Here is a 19,893-nt window from a genome sequence, read left to right on the forward strand (position 1 = left end):
AGGGCCTTACTCCTGGTCCTCCAAAATGGGGAGTTGATTAGCAGAATTGGGATTCCTTGGATCAGTAACATTTCAAAAGCAATTTTGAGGATTTACATAGGATGGCCATCTGTTAACTCTGCCATTCAGCATATCAAAATGAACTGCCATCTACTGTCAGCACGAATTCATGAAAGGTAATTTTTTTGTTTGTTTTTTGAGATGCAGTCTAGCTCTCTTGCCCAAGCTGGAGTGCAGTGGCACCATCTCAGCTCACTGCAACCACCGTCTCCCAGGTTCAAGCGATTCTCCTGCCTCAGCCTCCCAAGTAGCTGGGATTATAGGCGACTGCCACCATGCCCAGGTAATTTTTGTATTTTTAGTAGAGACGGGGTTTTGCCATGTTGGCCAGGCTGGTCTCGAACTCCTGACCGCAGGTGATCCACCCGCCTCAGCCTCTCAAAGTTCTGGGATTACAGGAGTGAGCCACCATGCCCATCCAAAAGGTAATTTTAATACCAAAAAAGTAGAAAGAACATAATCTCAGAATAAGACAGAAATTTAATCACATTTAGCTTAGTAAAAAATAATTTCCAGATTTTTGTTTTTTCTATTTCATCTTGAGCCAGTGGCCAAGGGCCAACCCCTATCTGTGACTCAGCATTTGGCCAACACTACTGGGCCCTTCTGAGTATTCGTGGACACACTGGGCATTATAACTAAATGCCTCCCTGAATGACCAAGCCTTAAAGCTGGTCTGAGCATCACACTTTGCAAAAGTGAGGGTTTTGCTCATGATCCCAGAGAGTGCAACTGTGCTCAGAGGTGGCTGACCATAGGGAATCAAGAAGAGGTATTTATTTATTTATTTATGAGACGGCGTCTCGCTCTGTCGCCCAGGCTGGAGTGCAGTGGCGCAATCTCAGCTCACTGTAAGCTCCGCCTTCCGGGTTCCCGCCATTCTCCTGCCTCAGCCTCCCGAGTAGCTGGGACTACAGGCGCCCTTTTTTTTTTTTTTTTTTTTTTGTATTTTTAGTAGAGACAGGGTTTCACCATGTTATCCAGGATGCAGGATGGTCTCTATCTCCTGACCTCATGATCCGCCCACCTCGGCCTTCCGAAGTGCTGGGATTACAGGCATGAGCCACTGTGCCCAGCCAGGAAGAGGTATTTTAGTCATTCCCTGTAGCATTTAATGGGACCACTTAGAACCTTGACTCCAAGTCCAAGAAGCCAAGAAGGACTCTGAGCTACCTGGGTGTGAAGAGTTTTTCTGCCCCCAACGAGAGTCAGGATATAGGGACTCTAGGCTGACCCTTCGTGTTAACACACTGTGACTTTTGGCAAAGCCCTTAACCATTCAGACTTGGTTTGCTTATCCACAAAGTAGAGGCAGTAATATCTACTCTGCATTTCTCAAGATTATGCAGAGACTCAAGTAATGGCTGTGAATGTGGTTTTAAAGCACAGTACAGTGATAAGGGAATGAATATTTGTAACTCTCAGCCCCTACCCTGTTCTAGTCAGGGCCCCAGGTGCCCCCACTATGATTATAGCAAGGGGCCAGGCACAATGGCTCACGCCTGTAATCCCAACACTTTGGGAGGCCAAGGTGGGAGGATCACTTGAGGCCAGGATTTCCAACTAGCCTGGGCAACATAGTAAGACCCCCACTGGTACAAACACTAAAAAAAGAAAAAAGATTAGCCAGGCGTGGTAGCACGTACATGTAGGTCTAGCTGCTCAGGAGGCTGAAGGAGGAGTTCAAGGTTTCAGTGACCTATGATTGCACCACTGTATTCCAGCCTGGGCGACAGAGCAGGACTCTGTCCCTTGGGGGGAAAAAAAAAGGATTATACCAAGTACCAAGGACTCTTTCCTCCTCCCTTTCCTTTAGCCATAATACAGAACTCCAGGGTATCTAGACTCCCAGGCCTTGGATTAGAGCTGTAGAGTAGGGAAGAACCATTGTTTTCTCTTTCTCAGAGCACTGGTCCCCAGGTTTCTCCTGGATGAAGTGAGCTGCTAAATTTAAACACTCAGGAATCCACAAATACTCCTGGAATTCCAGCTTAGTGAGCTTGTTCAATAATGCTTCCTGTTAAACTAACAAAGGGTGATAGCAGAAGAATGCCCGGAGACATTCCATTCCCCTGTGTCCACGGAATTCTGCAGCTCAACTTTCTAGTGTGTTAGATTAGAAAGAAACTTTAGATTGGTGTTTCTCAATTCTGGCTGAACATTAGAATCACCAGGGGAGCCTCTGCAAAATGCCCATGCCCAGATTGTACCTCACACCAATTAAGTCAGAATTTTTAGCAGAGGGACCCAGATATTAGCTTTTTTTTTTTTTTTTTTTTTTTTTTTTTTTTGAGACAGAGTCTTGCTCTGTCACCCAGGCTGGAGTACAGAGGCACGATTTCAGATCACTGCAACCTCCGCCCCTGGGTTCAACCAATTCTCCTGCCTCAGCCTCCCAAGTAGCTGGGACTACAGGCGCCCACCACCACACTCGGATAATTTTTTGTATTTTTCGTAGTTTTTGTATTTTTGTTTCACCATATTGGTCAGGCTGGTCTCAAACTCCTGACTTTGTGATCCACTCGCCTCGGCCTCCCAAAGTGCTGGGATTACAGTCATGAGCCACCACACCCAGCTAATTTTTGTATTTTTAGTAGAGATGGGGTTTCACCATGTTGACCAGGATGGTCTCGATCTGTTGACCTCGTGATCCGCTTGCCTCAACCTCCCAAAGTGCTGGGATTACAGGCATGAGCCACCGCGTCTGGCCAATATTAGCATTCTTAAAGCTCCCCAGGTGATTACAAAGTGTAGCCTACTTTGGGAACCACGACTCTAGGTGATCAGGGGGAAGGAAAAACAGGCTTAGGAACTTAAGATTTTTGTCTAAAGTCATACAGCTAATTAGAGTTTGAGATCTCAATTCAACAAGCTGATGGGAGCAATGGCTAATTTTTGTTGGGCATTTTACTCTGATCCAAAGTAAGCACTAAGCACTTTACAAACACGATCTTAATTAATTTTCACAATGATCCTATGAGAAAGCTGAGGCCCAGAGAGTTTGACTAGTTTGCTGAATGTCAAAGCAACTAAATAGTGGCAGAGATCGAGTTCAAGTGTTTGAGCAGCATGCAGATGACAAGATAGGAATAGGAACCCTGCCCTTAAGGAATGTAGAGTCTAGCGGGAGGGACAGGAAGCCAGTGAGCCAACAATTAAAACACAATCTGATAAGGGTTACCATAAAATTAAAGGTTGGCCGGGTGTAAACCCAACACTTTGGGAGGCCAAGGCAGGTGGATCACGAAGTCAGGAGTTCAAGACCAGCCTGGCCAAGATGGTTAAACTCCATCTCTACTAAAAATACAAAAATTAGCCAGGCATGGTGGCTGGTAGCTGTAATCCCAGCCACTCGGGAGGGTGAGGCAGAGAATTGCTTGAACCCAGGAGGCGGAGGTTGCAGTGAGCCGACATTGCGCCACTGCACTCCAGCCTGGGCTGGAGTGAGACTCCATCTCAAAAATAAATAAATTAATTAAATTAAATTAAATTAAATTAAAGGTTACCAAGGAAGGCACTTAACTTATGGAACAGCCAAGGAAGCCTCCCAAAGGAGGAAGTACTTGAAGGAAGCTTTAAAGGATGAGTGGAACTTAGTTTAGTGAAAAGCAAGGTAGGGAGGAAGCGGGCCTAGCAAGTGGAAAGGTGACTTTGGAGAGCAAGGTGAATGCTTGCAGCTGTGCAGCAAATTCAGAATGACAAAGGATTACCTTGTTAGTGAGAGATGAGACTGAGGAAGTATGGAGACCAGGTCATTCAGGCTAATAAGTTTAAAAGAAAGAAGCATTCCAGGATTACAAAGAGGACAGTGAAAGGATCAACTATATACAAGTGTGTATTTAAAAGATTATTGGAGTTTGGGCATGGTGACTTATGCCTATTGCGCCCAGCACTTTGGAAGTTTGAGACAGGCAGATCACTTGAGCTTGGGAGTTCAAAAAAAAAGGGCAACATGATGAAATCCCATCGCTACAAAAAGTACAAAAATTAGCTGGATGTTGTGGCATGCACCTGTAGTCCTAGCTACTACGGAGGCTGAGGTGGGAGGATCACCTGAGCCTGGGGAGGTGGAGCTGCAGTGAGCCATGATCGTGCCACTGCACTCCAGCCTGGGCAACAGAGTGAGACCCGGTCTCAAAAAAAATAAAATTAAAAAAAAGAAAGATTGATTACTGGAGGATATGACACTAAAAACATAGGTAACAACAGAAAAAAAACAGGCAAATTAGGCTATATAAAAACTTAAGGACTTTTGGACATCAAAGTATACTATCAACAGAATAAAAGAGCAACTCACATAATGGGAGAAAATATTTGCAAATCATATATCTGATAAGGGCTAATATCCAGAATACATGGAGGACCCCTATTAAAAAAAAAAAAAACGAACAGCCCAGTTAAAAAATGGGCAATGTCGGCCAGGTGCAGCGGCTCACACCTATAATCCCAGCACTTTGGGAGGCTGGGGCAGGTGAATCACCTGAGCTTAGGAGTTCTAGACCAGTCAGGCCAACATGGCGAAAACCCGTCTCTACTAAAAATACAAAAATTAGACAGGCATGGTGGCACGTGCCTGTAGTCCCAGCTACTCAGGAAGCTGAGGCAGCAGAATCGCTTGAACATGGGAGGCAGAGGTTGCAGTAAGCTGAGATCGCGCCACTGCACTCCAGTCTGGGTGACAGAGCAAGACTCCATCTCGAAAAAAAAAATTGCCGAAGTCCTTAAATTAGACATTTCTCCAAATAAGATATACAAATGGCCAATAAGCATGTGAAAAGATGTTCAACATCAGTAATCATTAGGGAAATGCAAATGAAAACCACAAGATACAGTGTCGCCTCATGCAGTATGATGGCTATTTTAAAGACAAACAACAACAAAAAACAGAAAATAACAAGTGTTGGTAAGGATGTAGAGAAACTGGATCCCTGTGTAGTGCTGGTGGGAATATAAAGTGATACAAACCACTGTGTATGGTGGCTCCTCAAAAAATTAAAAATAAAATTGCCATATGATCCAGCAATTCCACTTCTGGGCACATCCCAAAAAGAAAGCAGGGTCTTGGCCTGGCACTGTGGCTCACACCTGTAATTCCAGCACTTTGGGAGGCTGAGGCGGGTGGATCATCCGAGATCAGGAGTTCGAGACCAGCCTGACCAACAGGGTAAAATACTGTTTCTACTAAAAATATTAAAAAAAAAAAAAAAAAAATTAGCCAGCTGTGGTGGTGTGTGCCTGTAGTCCCAGCTACTTGGGAGGCTGAGGCAGGAGAATCATTTGAACCCAGGAGGTGGAGGTTGCAGCGAGCCGAGATTGCACCACTGCACTCCAGCCTGGGCGACAGAGCGAGACTCTGTCTCAAAAAAACAAAAACAAAAACAAAGAAAGCAGGGTCTTGAAGAGACACTGTATACTTACGTTCCTAACAGCATTATTCATGATAGCCAAAAGGTAGAAGCAACTAAAGTGCCCATCAGCAGAGGAATGGATAAACAAAATTTGACATATACACACACACCCAAACCGCTGGATTATTCAGCCTTAAAAAGGAAGGATATTCTAAACCTTGAAGACATTATGCTAAGTGAAATAACCCAGTAACAAAAGGATGCATCTTGTATAGCTCTGCTTACATGAGGTACCTAGAGCAGTCAAATGTATGGAGATAGAAAGCAGATGATGGAGCTGGGTGCAGTTGCTCACACCTGTAATCCCAGCACTTTGGGAGGCTGAGGCAGGCAGATCACCTAAGGTCAGGAATTCGAGAGTAGCCTGACCAACATGGTGAAACCCCATCTCTACTAAAAATACAAAAAAACTAGCTGGGAGTGGTGGTGGGTGCCTGTAATGCCAGCTACTTGGGAAGCTGAGGCAGGAGAATCGTTTGAACCTGGGAGGCGGAGGTTGCAGTGAGCCAAGACTGCACCACTGCACTCCAGCCTGGGCAAGAAGAACGAAACTCCAGACTCAGAAAAAAGAAGAACGAAACTCCGTCTCAAAAACAAACAACAACAAAAAGAAAGTAGATGACAGCAGTTGCCAGGGGCTGGGGGAGGAGGAATGGAGACTTTCTGAAGCTCTGATAGAGCTTCAGTTTGTGAAGATGAAAGGGATCTGTAGAGGCCGGGTGCGGTGGCTCACCCCTGTAATCCCAGCACTTTGGGACGCCGAGGCGGGCAGATCATGAGGTCAGAAGATCAAGACCATCCTGGCTAACACGGTGAAACCCCATCTCTACTAAAAATACAAAAAAATTAGCCAGGCGTGGTGGCGGGCGCCTGTTGTCCCAGCTACTTGGGAGGCTGAGGCAGAAGAATGGTGTGAACCTGGGAAGTGGAGCTTGCAGTGAGCCGAGATCGCGCCACTGCACTCCAGCCTGGGCGACAGAGTGTGAGACTCCATCTCAAAAAAAAAAAAAAAAAAAAAGATCTGTAGATAGATGGTGATGATGGTTGCACAACAATGTGAACTGAACTGTACACTTTAAAATGATTAAATGGTAAATTTTGTTATGTCTATTTTACTGCAATTAAAAAAACGGTCAGCTGGGCATGGTGGCTCACACCTGTAATCCCAACACTTTGAGAGGCCGAGGTGGGAGGATCACTTGAGTCCAGGAATTAGAGACCAGCCTGGGCAACATAGCAAGACTCCATCTCTACAAAAAAGTGAAAAAAAAAAAAAAAAAAATCCTTGGAGAAAAATAATTGGCAAGAGGGTTAACAGATTTAGAGAAGTAAAAGACTCAGTAGAGACACATCAGTTAGAGAGCTAATGTCCAGAGGCAGAGACCTGACAAGGGCCTGTACTATTAGACACCGGCAGGAGAGCTGCAGGGAAGAGATACTAGAGTTTTTCAGGGACTGGCTGGATGCAGTGTGAGGAAGAACAAGGAGCCAAGGGCTACTCCCAAGGTTCTGACTTGAGGGACTGGGCAACAGGGATATCCATCACCAAGACAAGGACCACAAGGGAGCAGGGAAGAACAGAATTCTGAGAAGGTGATGAGTTCAGCTTTAGACATGTTGAGTTTGAAGTGCCTGGGAAACATCCAGGTGGCAATATCTCAAAGGAATCAGATATACCACCTGGATTGCAAATGACTGGATTTTTGTTTGTTTGTTTGTTTGTCTGAGATGGAGTCTCGCTCTGTCGCCCAGGCTGGAGTGCAGTAGCACCATCTCGGCTCACTGCAAGCTGCGCCTCCCGGGTTCACGCCATTTTCCTGCCTCAGCCTCCTGAGTAGCTGGGACTACAGGTGCCCGCCACCACGCCCGGCTAATTTTTTTGATATTTTTTTAATAGAGACGGGGTTTCATCGTGTTAGCCAGGATGGTCTCGATCTCCTGACCTCGTGATCCACCAGCCTCGGCCTCCCAAAGTGCTGGGATTACAGGCGTGAGCCACCGCGCCCAGCCGAATGATTGGATTTTTAAAGTATGATAATAGTATTGTAGGTTTTTTTTTTAAGTTTGTACCTTTTTATAAAAGTTATAGAGGATGAGGTGAATGGGGCAGGATTGGTTATGGGTTGATGGTTATTGGGGCTGGGTCATAAGTACATGGAAATTCATGATGCAATTCTGTTCAAAATTCACCATAATAAAAAGTGTTTAAAATAATAATAAAGATATAAACCTATAGGCTGGAGATTGAGACATTATTTTATTATTAATGATAATAATACAAATTACTGCCATTTAGTGAGCCTCTACTTTATGCCAGAGGCTTTGCTGGGCCCTTTACGTGCATAAATTATATTTTTCATGACAATCCCCATTTTATTAAGATTCACAGATGTTAGATGTCTTCCACAGTAAGTGGTAAGCATTAGATTCTACAAGCTATAGCAGAAAAAGCAAATAAAAGATGATAAAAGAACTAAACAAGGAAAAGTATGGACTGCTGACATTTGGGAATAGGAAGAGGACCCCACAAAGAAGGTAGTAGATGGGTCAGGCACGGTGGCTCATGCTTGCAGTTCCAGAGCTTTGGGAGGGTGAGTTGGGAGGATCACTTGAGGCCAGGAGTTCAAGATTAGCCTGGGCAATATAACAAAACCCCATCTCCACCAAAGAATCATTTTTTTTTTAATTAGCCAGGCATGGTGGTGCATGTCTGTAGTTTCAGCTACTCAGGAGGCTCAAGCAGAAGGATTGCTTGAGCTCAGGAGTTCAAGGCTACAGTGAGCTAAGATGGCACCACTGCACTCCAGCCTAGATGACAGAATCAGGCCCTGTCTCTTTTTTTTTTTTTGAGATGGAGTCTTGCTCTGTCGCCCAGGCTGGAGTGCAGTGGCGCAATCTCAGCTCATTGCAAGCTCCGCTTCCCAGGTTCACGCCATTCTCCTGCTTCAGCCTCCCGAGTAGCTGGGACTACAGGTGCCCACCACGACGCCTGGCTAATTTTTTGTATTTTTAGTAGAGACGGGGTTTCACCGTGTTAGCCAGGATGGTCTCGACCTCCTGACCTCGTGATCCGCCTACCTCGGCCTCCCAAAGTGCTGGGATTACGGGCATGAGCCACCAGGCCCAGCCAGGCCCTGTCTCTAAAAAAAAAAAAAAAAAAAAAAAAACAGACTGGGTGCAGTCTTTTTTTTATGCCTGTAATCCCAACACTTTGAGAGGCCAAGGCAGACAGATCACCTAAGGTCAGGAGTTCGAGACTAGCCTGGTCAACATGGTGAAACCCCGTCTCTACTAAAATTACAAAAAGTAGCCAGGATTGTGGCAGGCACCTGTAGTCCCAGCTACTCGGGAGGCTGAGGCATGAGAATCATTTGAACCTGGGAGGCAGAAGTTGCTATGGGCTAAGATTGCACCACTACATTCCAGCCTGGGTGACAGAGTGAGACTCCGCCTCAAAAAAAAAAAGGAACAAAGAGAGTGCTTTGCAAATGAAGGAAGAACTAAAGAACAACAGAGATTCCAGAAGAAAGGAGTAGTTCATAGTGTCAAATGCCACACAAAGTGCAAGCAAAATAGCAATTGAAAACTACTTGCAGCCGGGTGCGGCGGCTCACGCCCGTAATCCCAGCACTTTGGGAGGCCCAGGCAGGAGGATCACCTGAGGCTAGAAGTTCAAGACCAGCCTGGCCAACATGGTGAAACCCTGTCTCTACTAAAAAATATACAAAATATTATCTGGGCATGGTGGCGGGCGCCTATAGTACCAGCTACTTGAGAGGCTGAGGGAGGAGAATTGCTTGAACCCGGGAGGCTGAGGCTGCAGTGAATCGAGATCGTGCCATTGCACTCCAGCCTGGGCAACAAGAGCGAAACTCCATCTCAAAAACAAACAAAGAAACAAACAAAAAACTACTTGCTAGATTGTGCAATTAGGAGGTTGCTGTGGCCTTGGGAAGAACAACTGGAGAGGTGGGGCCAGAAATGGAGTTAAGGGTGAGTGGGTAGCAAACAGGGCCTGCTCTTTCGATAAGCTCTGTCTGCTGTGAAGTGAATTTGCAAGACCGGCTTATAGCTAGAGAGAGGCACCTTTCTGAGGTGAGAGAAGCTTGACTGTTTATGTATGGAAGGAAAAGCCAGAAAGGAGAGAGTGAGGATGGAGGGAAGTGTGCTGCTGCAGATGGAGCCGAGGGATCGGGAAGGATGGAATCCAGCACCCATGGAGGGACTGGCCTCAGACAGCAAGAGGAGCACCTCCCTGTGGACAAGAATGAAGAAAGGAGGCACTCATGGGCTGGGGTTTGGGAAAGAGATGCAGGGAGCTGGGAGTAGGGGAAGGGAGTAAACCGATGGCAAGGAAGTTCAGGCCAGAGACCAGTTTGTTGGCATTTCTGAGCTGGACAATCATGACAAAGTCCAGGGCGTGCCTGACTGAGGCAGTTACGTCACTAGAGTTAGAAGGTCAAGAATTCTGAAATGGATAATCCTCGGGAACAGGTCTAGGGTGGAGAAAAAGTCTGTTAGGATCTATCCTCAGAGACAGATCAAGAGAAAGCTGTTTCTTGGCCTCCCATACAAACACGTTGGGATTTTAAAAAATATTTCTTAGTCCTAACTCATAACTTACCTAACTACCTTTGCCACAATGTAAACCCATAGCTTCCTCAAGAAAAGATCAAACATTTAGAACAAGTTAGACTGCAACTGTGAAGCAGGAGTCTGCCTGATAAATATGGCTCTGTCCACTACATAATGGGCTTAATCTACTTTTCCTTTCTTTCTTTTTTTTTTTATTTTTTATTGAGACAGGGTCTTGCTCTGTTGCCCAGGGTGGAGTGCAGTGGCACAATCACAGCTCACTGCAAAGTTGACTTCCTAGGTTCCAGCGATCCTCCCACCTCAGCCTCCTGAGTAGCTGGGACTACAGGCAGCTGCCACCATGCCCATCTAATTTTTTTTTTTTTTTTTTTGGGGGGACAAAGTCTTGCTCTGTCGCCAGCCTGGAGTGCAGTGGCGCAATCCCAGCTTACTGCAATCTCCACCACCTGGGTTCAAGCGATTCTCCTCCCTCAGCCTCCTGAGTAGCTGGGATTACAGGCACGCCCCACCATGCCCAGCTAATTTTTGTATTTTTAGTAGAGATGGGATTTCACTGTGTTGGCCAGGATGGTCTCCATCTCTTCACCTCTTGATCCTCCCGCCTCAGCCTCCCAAAGTGCTGGGATTACAGGTGTGAGCCACCATGCCTGGCCTTTTTAAATTTTCTGTAAGGATGAGGTCTCACTATGTTGCCCAGGTTGGTCTCAAACTCCTAGGCTCAAACCATCCTCCCGCCTTGGTCTCCCAAAGTGCTGGGATTACAGGCGTGAGCCACCATGCCCAGCCTTAATCTACTTTTCTGATTTAGACTATGACCTGGTCTCCATTCATTATTAATTCATACAGTCATTCATTCATTCATTCAGCAACATGCATTAAATGCCCTCACCCTGCCAGGTATTTTGCTAGGCTCTGGGGATTCAAAATGAAACATCCATGGTCCTTAGGGAGTTCACAAACAAGTAAAGGAGCCAATAATTAGCTCTGACGTGATAAGAAGATACTATAGCAGAGGTGGGTAGAAAGTGCAATGGATATGTGGACACAGAGAAAGGAACCTGGATTCGGGGAAAGCAGCACAGAAGAGCTGATGTGTGAGACAAAGCTTAAAGGAGAAGCAGAGTGCATGAGGCTGCAAAATGCAGGAAGTGAGAAAGGTGTGACTAACCAGATACAGTCAGGAAACTCAACAATCTGGTTTGGCAGAGCAGTAGTTCTTAAACTGTATTCTACACAAAAATCAGCCCCAGTATCATTAAAATGCAGGTTCCGAGGTACCAGCAACAGCTGGCTCAGTAGTTCTGGAGCACAGGAATTTGCATTTTCCATTCAGTAGGTCTCGTGCCCAAGAATCATGTCCTGAATGATTCTGAAGAAGATGGTCCACAGACTACACTGAGAAACCCTGGGCTAGAGTACGGGGCGCATGGCAGGAGGAAGGAGAGGGGATTGGGATGAAGCAGAAATTTTTTTTTATTTTTATTTTTTATTTTTGAGACAGAGTCTTGCTCTGTTGCCCAGGCTAGAGTGCAGTAGCATAATCTCAGCTCACTGCAACCTCCACCTCCCGGGTTCCAGCGATTCTCCTGCCTCAGCCTCCCAAGTAGTTGGGACTACAGGCGTGCACCACTACGCCTGGCTAATTTTTGTATTTTTAGTAGAGATGGGGTTTCACCATGTTGGCCAGGCTGGTCTCGAACTGCTGGCCTCAGGTGATACACCCTCCTTGGCCTCCCAAAGTGCTGGGATTACAGGCGTGAGCCACTGCGCCCGGCCTGAAGGAGAAATTTTGGTCAGGACCACATTGTGCTAAGGAAATGGGAGCTGAGTTTATAGGCAGTGAGGCATCCTTTGGGAACGCCCTGATGAAATGCATTGGAAAGCCCAGTCTAGAGGCAGTATCAATGACGGCCTGGAGAAAAAGAGGGTCACTGTATGTAGGCAAGGCATGAAGGGTCTCTGTAAGGGAAAGGATTCAGAGATCAAACCACAACAAGGACCCTGATGCTAATACCCACTCATGAGCTGGGGACTGCAGGACATGGCCCAGCTCCTAGGAGACAAGTACCCCGCTGAGCAGACAAATAGCCTGGACTTTGTAACAGCCAAAGGGGCCCACACGGCACTCGCGGGGCTGTGCAGCATCCAGGCAAGGGACACTGCCTGGCATTCTAAAGGCCTGTGCTGAGTCATCTTTCACAGGAACCAGCTTCTCAAGTCTCTGGGATCCTGTTTTACAAGCTGTTACTAACCTTCCCTTGGCTTTCAGGCCAAAGAAGAAGAAAGAATAAATATTAACCAAAGGTACGGCTGTGGCAGTGTGCCCAGAGCCCCTCCCTTTCCTTCTCTCCCCGTACCCCCTGCCCTAGAAGCTACAATAAACTGCTGATCTCCCGGTTTCATGATCCTCTTGGCTGATCCTGCAGAAAAAGGACAGAGGTGAGCACCTCTCAGAGCAGCCCTGAGGCTGGAGAGGACTTGGTGGTAACCTGCTGTTTTTCTGGGAGGCGCCCTAGAGCTGACTAAGGAGAACTCACATGACTGCCTGGGCCTGACTTCCAGGGAGGGGCTCTCACCACACCAGACTGTTTCTCAGGGTAATTTCCCAGTTGACTGGCACAAAGGGGTGACTCTGCATAACACTATTCCCTTTCTTGGGATTCGATTTCCTCCTCTGTAAGATGATGAAGTTGGACTCCAAGAACCACACCTCGTCCTGTCATTCCATGAGCTCAGCTGATTGGGGCTAAACATTCTCTGCTGTGTGCTGCTTTCCTCCAACATCCCCACCCTCACGAGGGCCAGGAGGTATTTCAGATCCCCTCGGGACATACCCATCTATTTATTTATTGTTGTTTTCTTTTCAATTTTTTTTTTTTTTTTGAGACAAGTCTCGCTCTGTCACCCAGGTTGGAGTGCAGTGGTGCAATCTCGGCTCACTGCAACCTCTGCCTCCCAGGTTCAAGCGATTCCCCTGCTTCAGCCTCCCAAGTAGCTGGGATTACAGGCACCTGCCACTGCACCTGGCTAATTTTTGTATTTTTAGTAGAGACGGGGTTTCACCATGTTGGTCAGGCTGGTCTCAAACTCCTGACCTCAGGTGATCCGCCTGCCTTGGCCTCCCAAAGTGCTGGAATTACAGGCGTGAGATTACAGGCCTGAGCCTCTGCTCCTGGCCTATTTATTTATTGTTGTCTGAGCATCCTACTAGGAGCAAACAATAACAGCCAACATTTTTTAGTCCATTCTATGTGTCAGGCACTGTTAAGCATTTCACATTTATACATTATCTTATTTGCTCATCACAACAACTCTATGAAGTAAATACTATTATTATTTCATAAATGAAAAAATTGAGGCTCAGAGAGATTAAGTAACTTGTCCAAGAACATTCAGCCAGTAAAACAGCTGAGACCCTATCAGCTCCAGGTCAGTAAACTCCAAAGCCCATGGTCTTCCCATTCTATCACACTTACAACACTGGTTAACCAAGGACCAGTGAAGTGCAGATCACAGCCTATACCAGGGTTGCTGAGGAAGGGGATTGGGGTGGGGTCTGGGGAGAGGGAGGGGAGTAAAGACAGACCCAGTGATGAAATTATTTTTATTTATTTATTTATTTATTTATTTAGAGACAGAGTCTCGCTCTGTCACCCAGGGTAGAGTGCAGTGGCACGATCTCGGCTCACTGCAACTTCCACCTCCTGGGTTCAAGTGATTCTCCTGCCTCAGCCTCCCAAGCAGCTGGGACTACAGGCACACACCACCACACCCAGCTAGTTTTTGTATTTTTAGTAGAGATGGGGTTTCACTATATGGCCAGGCTGGTCTTGAACTCCTGACCTCGTGATCCACCTGCCTCTGCCTCCCAAAGTGCTAGGATTACAGGCATGAGCCACCACGCCTGGCCTGAAATTATTTATTGAATAAGAATAATAATGGTGCCTACTTCAATTGATGATTGTGAGAATTAAAGAAATAATAAGTTCGTAAGTGCTTTCAAAGGCAGCTACTGATATATAACAGTAACTATTGTTATTAATAAATGCTATATAGTTAACCATTTATGTAGTTGTCATTTTTTAAACTGTGTTAACATACACATAACATAAAATTTGCCATCTTGCCAGGCGCGGTGGCTCTCACCTGTAATCCCAGCACTTTGGGAGGCTGAGGCTGATGGATCACCTGAGGTTGGGAGTTCGAGACCAGCCTGACCAACATGGAGAAATCCCGTCTCTACTAAAAATACAAAATTAGCCAGGTGTGGTGGTGCATGCCTGTAATCCCAGCTACTCAGAAGGATGAGGCAGGAGAATCGCTTGACCCCAGGAGGTGGATGGAGGTTGCAGTGAGCCGAGATCGTGCCATTGCACTCTAGCCTGAGCAGCAAGAGTGAAACTCTGTATCAAAAAAAAAAAAAAAAAAAATTTGCCATTTTAGGCTGGGTGCAGTGGCTCATGCCTATAATCTCAGCACTTTGGGAGGCTAAGGCAGGAGGATTGCTTGAGCTCAGGAGTTTGAGACCAGCCTCGGCAACATGGCAAAATCCCATCTCTCCAGAAAAATAGCTGGGTGTGGTGGCATGCACCCGTGATCCCAGCTACTTTGAGGGGGTTGAGGTGGGAGGATCGCTTGAGCCCAGGATGTTGAGGCTGCAGTAAGCCAAGATTCCACCACTGCACTCCACCCTGGGGGACAGAGTGAGACCCTGCCTAAAAAAAAACAAATTGCAGACCGGGCACGGTGGCTCCCGCCTGTAATCCCAGCACTTTGGGAGGCCAAGGCGGGTGGATCATCTGAGGTCAGAAGTTCGAGACCAGCCTGGCCAACATGGTGAAATCCCGTCTCTACTAAAAAATACAAAACTTAGCCAGGCATGGTGGCAGGCGCCTTAATCCCAGCTACTTGGGAGGGAGAGGCAGGAGAATCGTTTGAGCCCGGGAGGCAGAGGTTGCAGTGAGCTGAGATAAAGCCATTGCACTCAAACCTGGGGGACAAGAGCGAGACTTCTCTCAAAAAAAAAAAATTGCCATTTTAACCACTTTTAAGTATACAGTTCAGCGGCATTAAATGTATTCATATTGTTGTGCAACCATCACCACCATCCATCTCCAGAACTTTTTCATCTTATCAAACTGAAACTGCCATTGGTTCTTAATAGTTATTAATATAAGCTTTTATTATTATGCTAAATATTTGTATGCTCCTGTCTCCTTAACAAAAGGCAGTAAGTTGTAGTAGAGGGCACGAGGTGGAGATTATGGCCCTTGGTTCAAATTCAGATTCTTGCACAATCTAAATGAACTTGAATAATTCACTTAAATCCTTAACATCGGTTCCTTCAGGTAGATGATACCAACACATAGAGACCACACAGGGTTGTAGTTAGTATTAGATCAGATCACCGGGGTTAAAGTACTTTGAAAACTCCATGCAAAGTGCTCCACAAATATTAGATTGGTGGACACTTTCATGCTCCTAGATCAGCTCTTGGAACAAACTAGGAACTGAATGAACCCTGATGCTCCAAGTTGTTGGGCCATACTGCCTCCTGGTGGTAGTCATGAAACGTGCAGAGTCTTTGCTGCTTCGGGTGCTCCTGGGGTTGGTTGGGTAAGATCACGAGCTGGCAGAGAATGCCAGGAAAACCCAAAGTACCCGGCCGGGGAGGGTACTTTTCCTTCCCCGCTGAAGACACTCCCCAGGCCAGACCCTTGATGATGGAAGAGTCAGTCTCCTCTCTCTGCTCTCAACTTTCTCTTACTACTTTTGCTTATGCTGTTCCACCTTCCAACTGTTGCCTCCTCCAAACCCTAAATCTTCAGACCCTCTCATATCCAACTCTTCCAGAAGGGATCCCTGAACCACGTCTCCCAGGGTATCCCACACCATTTTTTTGTTTGTTTGAGACGGAGTCTTGCTCTGTCACCCAGGCTGGAGTGCAATGGCATTATCACTGCTCACTGCAGCCTCCACCTCCCGGCTTCAAGCGATTCTCTTGTCTCACCCTCCCGAGTAGCAAAGGTTACAGGCACATGCCACCACGCCCAGCTAATTTTTGTATTCTTAGTAGAGACAGGGTTTCACCATGTTGGCCAGGCTGATCTCGAACTCCTGACCTCAGCTGATCCACCTGCCTTGGCCTCCCAAAATGCTGGGATTACAGGCGTGAGTCACCGCACCTGGCCATCCCTCACCGTTTTTTTAAACCTACAGAATTCACAGCCTGTACTTGACTGCTATTGTATAGTTCTCTCCAAACTATGTTTCGGGGTTTCTTTTTTGTTTGTTTTCTGTCTCTTGTTTGAGACAGGGCCTCACTCTGTCACCCAGGCTGGAGTGCAGTGGCGCAATCACGGCTCACTGAAGTCTCAGCCTCCCCGGCTCAAGCAATTCTCCTGCCTCAGCCTCCCGAGTACCTGGGACCACAGGCATGTGCCATCACACAGGCACATTTTTTACTTTGTAAAGACGGGGTCCTACTATGTTGCCCAGGCTGGTCTCAAACACCTGGGCTCAAGTGATCCTCCCGCATTGGTTTCCTGAAGTGCTGGGATTACAGGCATGAGCCACCGTGCCTGGCCAAACTGTGATTCTTTGATAGAATTTCCTGGTTTAAAAAAAAAAAAAAAGTGGGCTCTGGTGTTACCGGGGACTTGTGGGGTAACTTGCTCTTGGGAGCCAGTGGTATGGCGTCAGGCTGCAAGATTGGCCTGTCCATCCTCAACAGCGACCTGGCCAATTTAGGGGCCAAGTGCCTCCGGATGCTAGACTCTGGGGCCGATTATCTGCACCTGGATGTAATGGATGGGCATTTTGTTCCCAACATCACCTTTGGTCACCCTGTGGTAGAAAGCCTTCGAAAACAGCTAGGCCAGGACCCTTTCTTTGACAAGCACATGATGGTGTCCAAGCCAGAACAGTGGGTAAAGCCAATGGCTGTAGCAGGAGCCAATCAGTACACCTTTCATCTCGAGGCTACTGAGAACCCAGGGGCTTTGATTAAAGACATTCGGGAGAATGGGATGAATGTTGGCCTTGCCATCAAACCAGGAACCTCAGTTGAGTATTTGGCACCATGGGCTAATCAAATAGATATGGCCTTGGTTATGACAGTGGAACCGGGGTTTGGAGGGCAGAAATTCAGGAAGATATGATGCCAAAGGTTCACTGATTGAGGACCCACTTCCCATCTTTGGATATAGAGGTCGATGTTGGAGTAGGTTCTGACAATGTCCATAAGTGTGCAGAGGCAGGAGCTAACATGATTGTGTCTGGCAGTGCTATTGTGAGGAGTGAAGACCCCAGATCTGTGATCAACCTATTAAGAAATGTTTGCTCAGAAGCTGCTCAGAGACGTTCTCTTGATCGATGCAACCATAAGGAGCCCAATGTTTCTGTTCATGAAATCTCCCTTTTACTGGAAAACAGGAATATTGACTACCAAATCATAATGCAATTGAAGCCGTACTGCTTTTTTGAGCAGTAATTCATTCCAGTGATTAAAACTGATTGTGCAGAATATTCTAAGAGGTCAGAAATTGGTGTGTATAACTACATTTTTAGTGATGCAATTTTTTAATGATTAGTAAGTTACTGTTTTTATTGAGAGACTTGATTTTTATAAACAGTAAAAATACGGCTGCATTAAGGTTACAAACAGAAAAGTGTCTTAATGCCTAAGGAGGGCATATTAACTACACTACAAAAACAAATTTTGTCTGTACTTCTGAAAAGAGTTTTGTTGTTTCTCAGCTGTTTTCCAAAAGCAAAGGAAGTCTTTATGTTTTTTTTTCTATTTCATGTTATTTGTGATTTGTTTATAAGTTTGGGTGGGATGGCATACCATATTCTTGGTTCTTAAAATCTATCACTTTTCACCTTACACTTGATGTGTAAAAACTATAAAAACAATGTGTGAAACCCAGGGGTTCTAAAATACAAGCATAGATTTTATCAGGGTGTTTTGTCAAAGCAGGTTATTCAGTGATTCCTCCCCACCATTCTTAAGGACGTTAAATAATGCTGTTGTGTTAGCTCTGAGTAGAAAGGAAAAAGTAAAACCTCTGTATGGAAGTAATATTGGGTTGAATTCTGACTGCCCTTTTCTAGCTGGACCTTTAACAAATCACCCAATCTTTTCTGTTTCTCTGAAGTCATTTATACATTAAATGTAATTATAACAACTGTGGGGTTGTGTTGAGAATTAAGAGGTAACACTATATATGTAAAGTTTCCAGTACTAGTCCCAGAATTTAGAATATGCTCAATACAAAGTAGATAGCATTGTATAAATTTATATTTTTGTGAATTATAAAGTACTTTGATATATTCTCATTAAATCTGTAAATCACCTCTATAAGTAAGTGGTAATAATAAAGCAGATATTTTTGTCCCCATTTAAAAAAGAAAAGTGCTCCCTACAGTTTCCAGAGCACGAGCTGAAGGGATTGATGGGCTCCTCAAAGGCTATACACTTTTCATGGCCTGGTCTCTTCCAGGTACAGTGCTGGGTACTTTTACATATATGTTGTCAACAAATCCTCAGGATAATTCTAAGGCAATTCTACTGCAAATGAGATATTATCTTAATTTACAGTTGACAAAAACTGAGCCTCAGAAAGGTTGCATGACCTGCTCCAGGTCATATAGCTAGTAAGTGTGCAGTATAGGTTTGAACCCACGTGCCTGATTACATCTCCCATGCCAACTCCTATCTGTTGGTAGCACCTGCCTGAAACAGTGAATTGAGAAAGAATTCCTAGGTTTTGAATTCTTAATTATTGAATTAAGAGGGTAAAGTGCCAGGTTTGATTAGTTGTGGCTGCCATGAGTGAGGAATGGTGAGTGGTGATGTACAAGCCTGGTATTTGCCATTTTCCCATTACCCCATGCCAGATAGTTCTACAGGAGGCTACTCAACTTGATTCTGAACATGGTTTTAAGAAAGAATGATCCAGCCTGGGCAACAATATAAAACCCCGTCTCTACAAAAAATACAAAAATTCCCCAGATGTGGTAGCATGTTCCTGTGGTCCCAGCTACTTGGGAGGCTGAGGTGGGAGGATCACTTGAGTCTGGGAGGTCGAGGCTGCAGTGAGCTGAGATCACACCACTGCACTCCAGCCTGGGTGACAGAGTGAGACTTTGTCTCAAAAAATAAACAAAAACAAACAAAAAAAGGAATGATATGTTGAGTAGGCATGAGCTCTAATGTAAGACTGACCTGTATTAAAACCCAGCTCTGTTTGTTTTTAGAACTTTGAGCAGTTACTTGGCCTGTTGAATGTTGAAGCCTTAGATTCCATTTGTGTTAAATATGCATAATAATCTCTGGGTTGTTATGAGGTTTTAATTGGATTAACTTTGTAAATGCCCCTGGTATGGTTCCTGGCATAGAGTAAGTACTCAACTGGTGTTACTCCCCTCCCCCTCCCATCGCTCTGTCACCCAGGCGGGAGTGCAGTGGCACAATCTTGGCTCACTGCAACCCCGCCTCCCAAGTTCAAGTGATTCTCCCACCTCAGCCTCCCAAGTAGCTGGGACTATGGTCGCCCTCCACCACATCTGGCTAATTTTAATAGAGTTGGGGTTTCACCATGTTGGCCAGGCTGGTCTCGAACTCCTGGCCTCAAGTAATCTATCCACCTTGGCCTCCCAAAGTGCTAGGATTACAGGCGTGAGCCACCGCACCTGGCCCACTGCAATGTTTTTTACAATGATAAAAATTAGGGGGGAAAACCCCTAAATGTCTAGCTATTGAAGAATGACTAAATTATGCCAACTTGATGGAATATAATGCAGCTATTAAAAGTGAAAATTATGA

General features: G+C 45.7%; 2 protein-coding genes across 2 annotated transcripts in view; one reads left to right on the forward strand and one right to left on the reverse strand.

The window, feature by feature from the left end:
- The window catches only part of NT5C2 (5'-nucleotidase, cytosolic II), a 186,881-nt gene that overhangs the window by 137,247 nt on the left and 29,741 nt on the right, over nucleotides 1-19,893 (reverse strand). The gene's annotated exons all lie outside the window — the stretch shown is intronic.
- On the forward strand, nucleotides 16,735-17,638 carry RPEL1 (ribulose-5-phosphate-3-epimerase like 1). Its single transcript, XM_054436844.2, is given in 2 exon segments — nucleotides 16,735-17,210; nucleotides 17,213-17,638. Coding segments are annotated over 2 exon segments (798 nt in total). The 5' UTR covers nucleotides 16,735-16,756; the 3' UTR covers nucleotides 17,557-17,638.

Source organism: Pongo pygmaeus, chromosome 8 (assembly GCF_028885625.2).
Source record: "Pongo pygmaeus isolate AG05252 chromosome 8, NHGRI_mPonPyg2-v2.0_pri, whole genome shotgun sequence".
Lineage (NCBI taxonomy): Eukaryota > Metazoa > Chordata > Mammalia > Primates > Hominidae > Pongo > Pongo pygmaeus.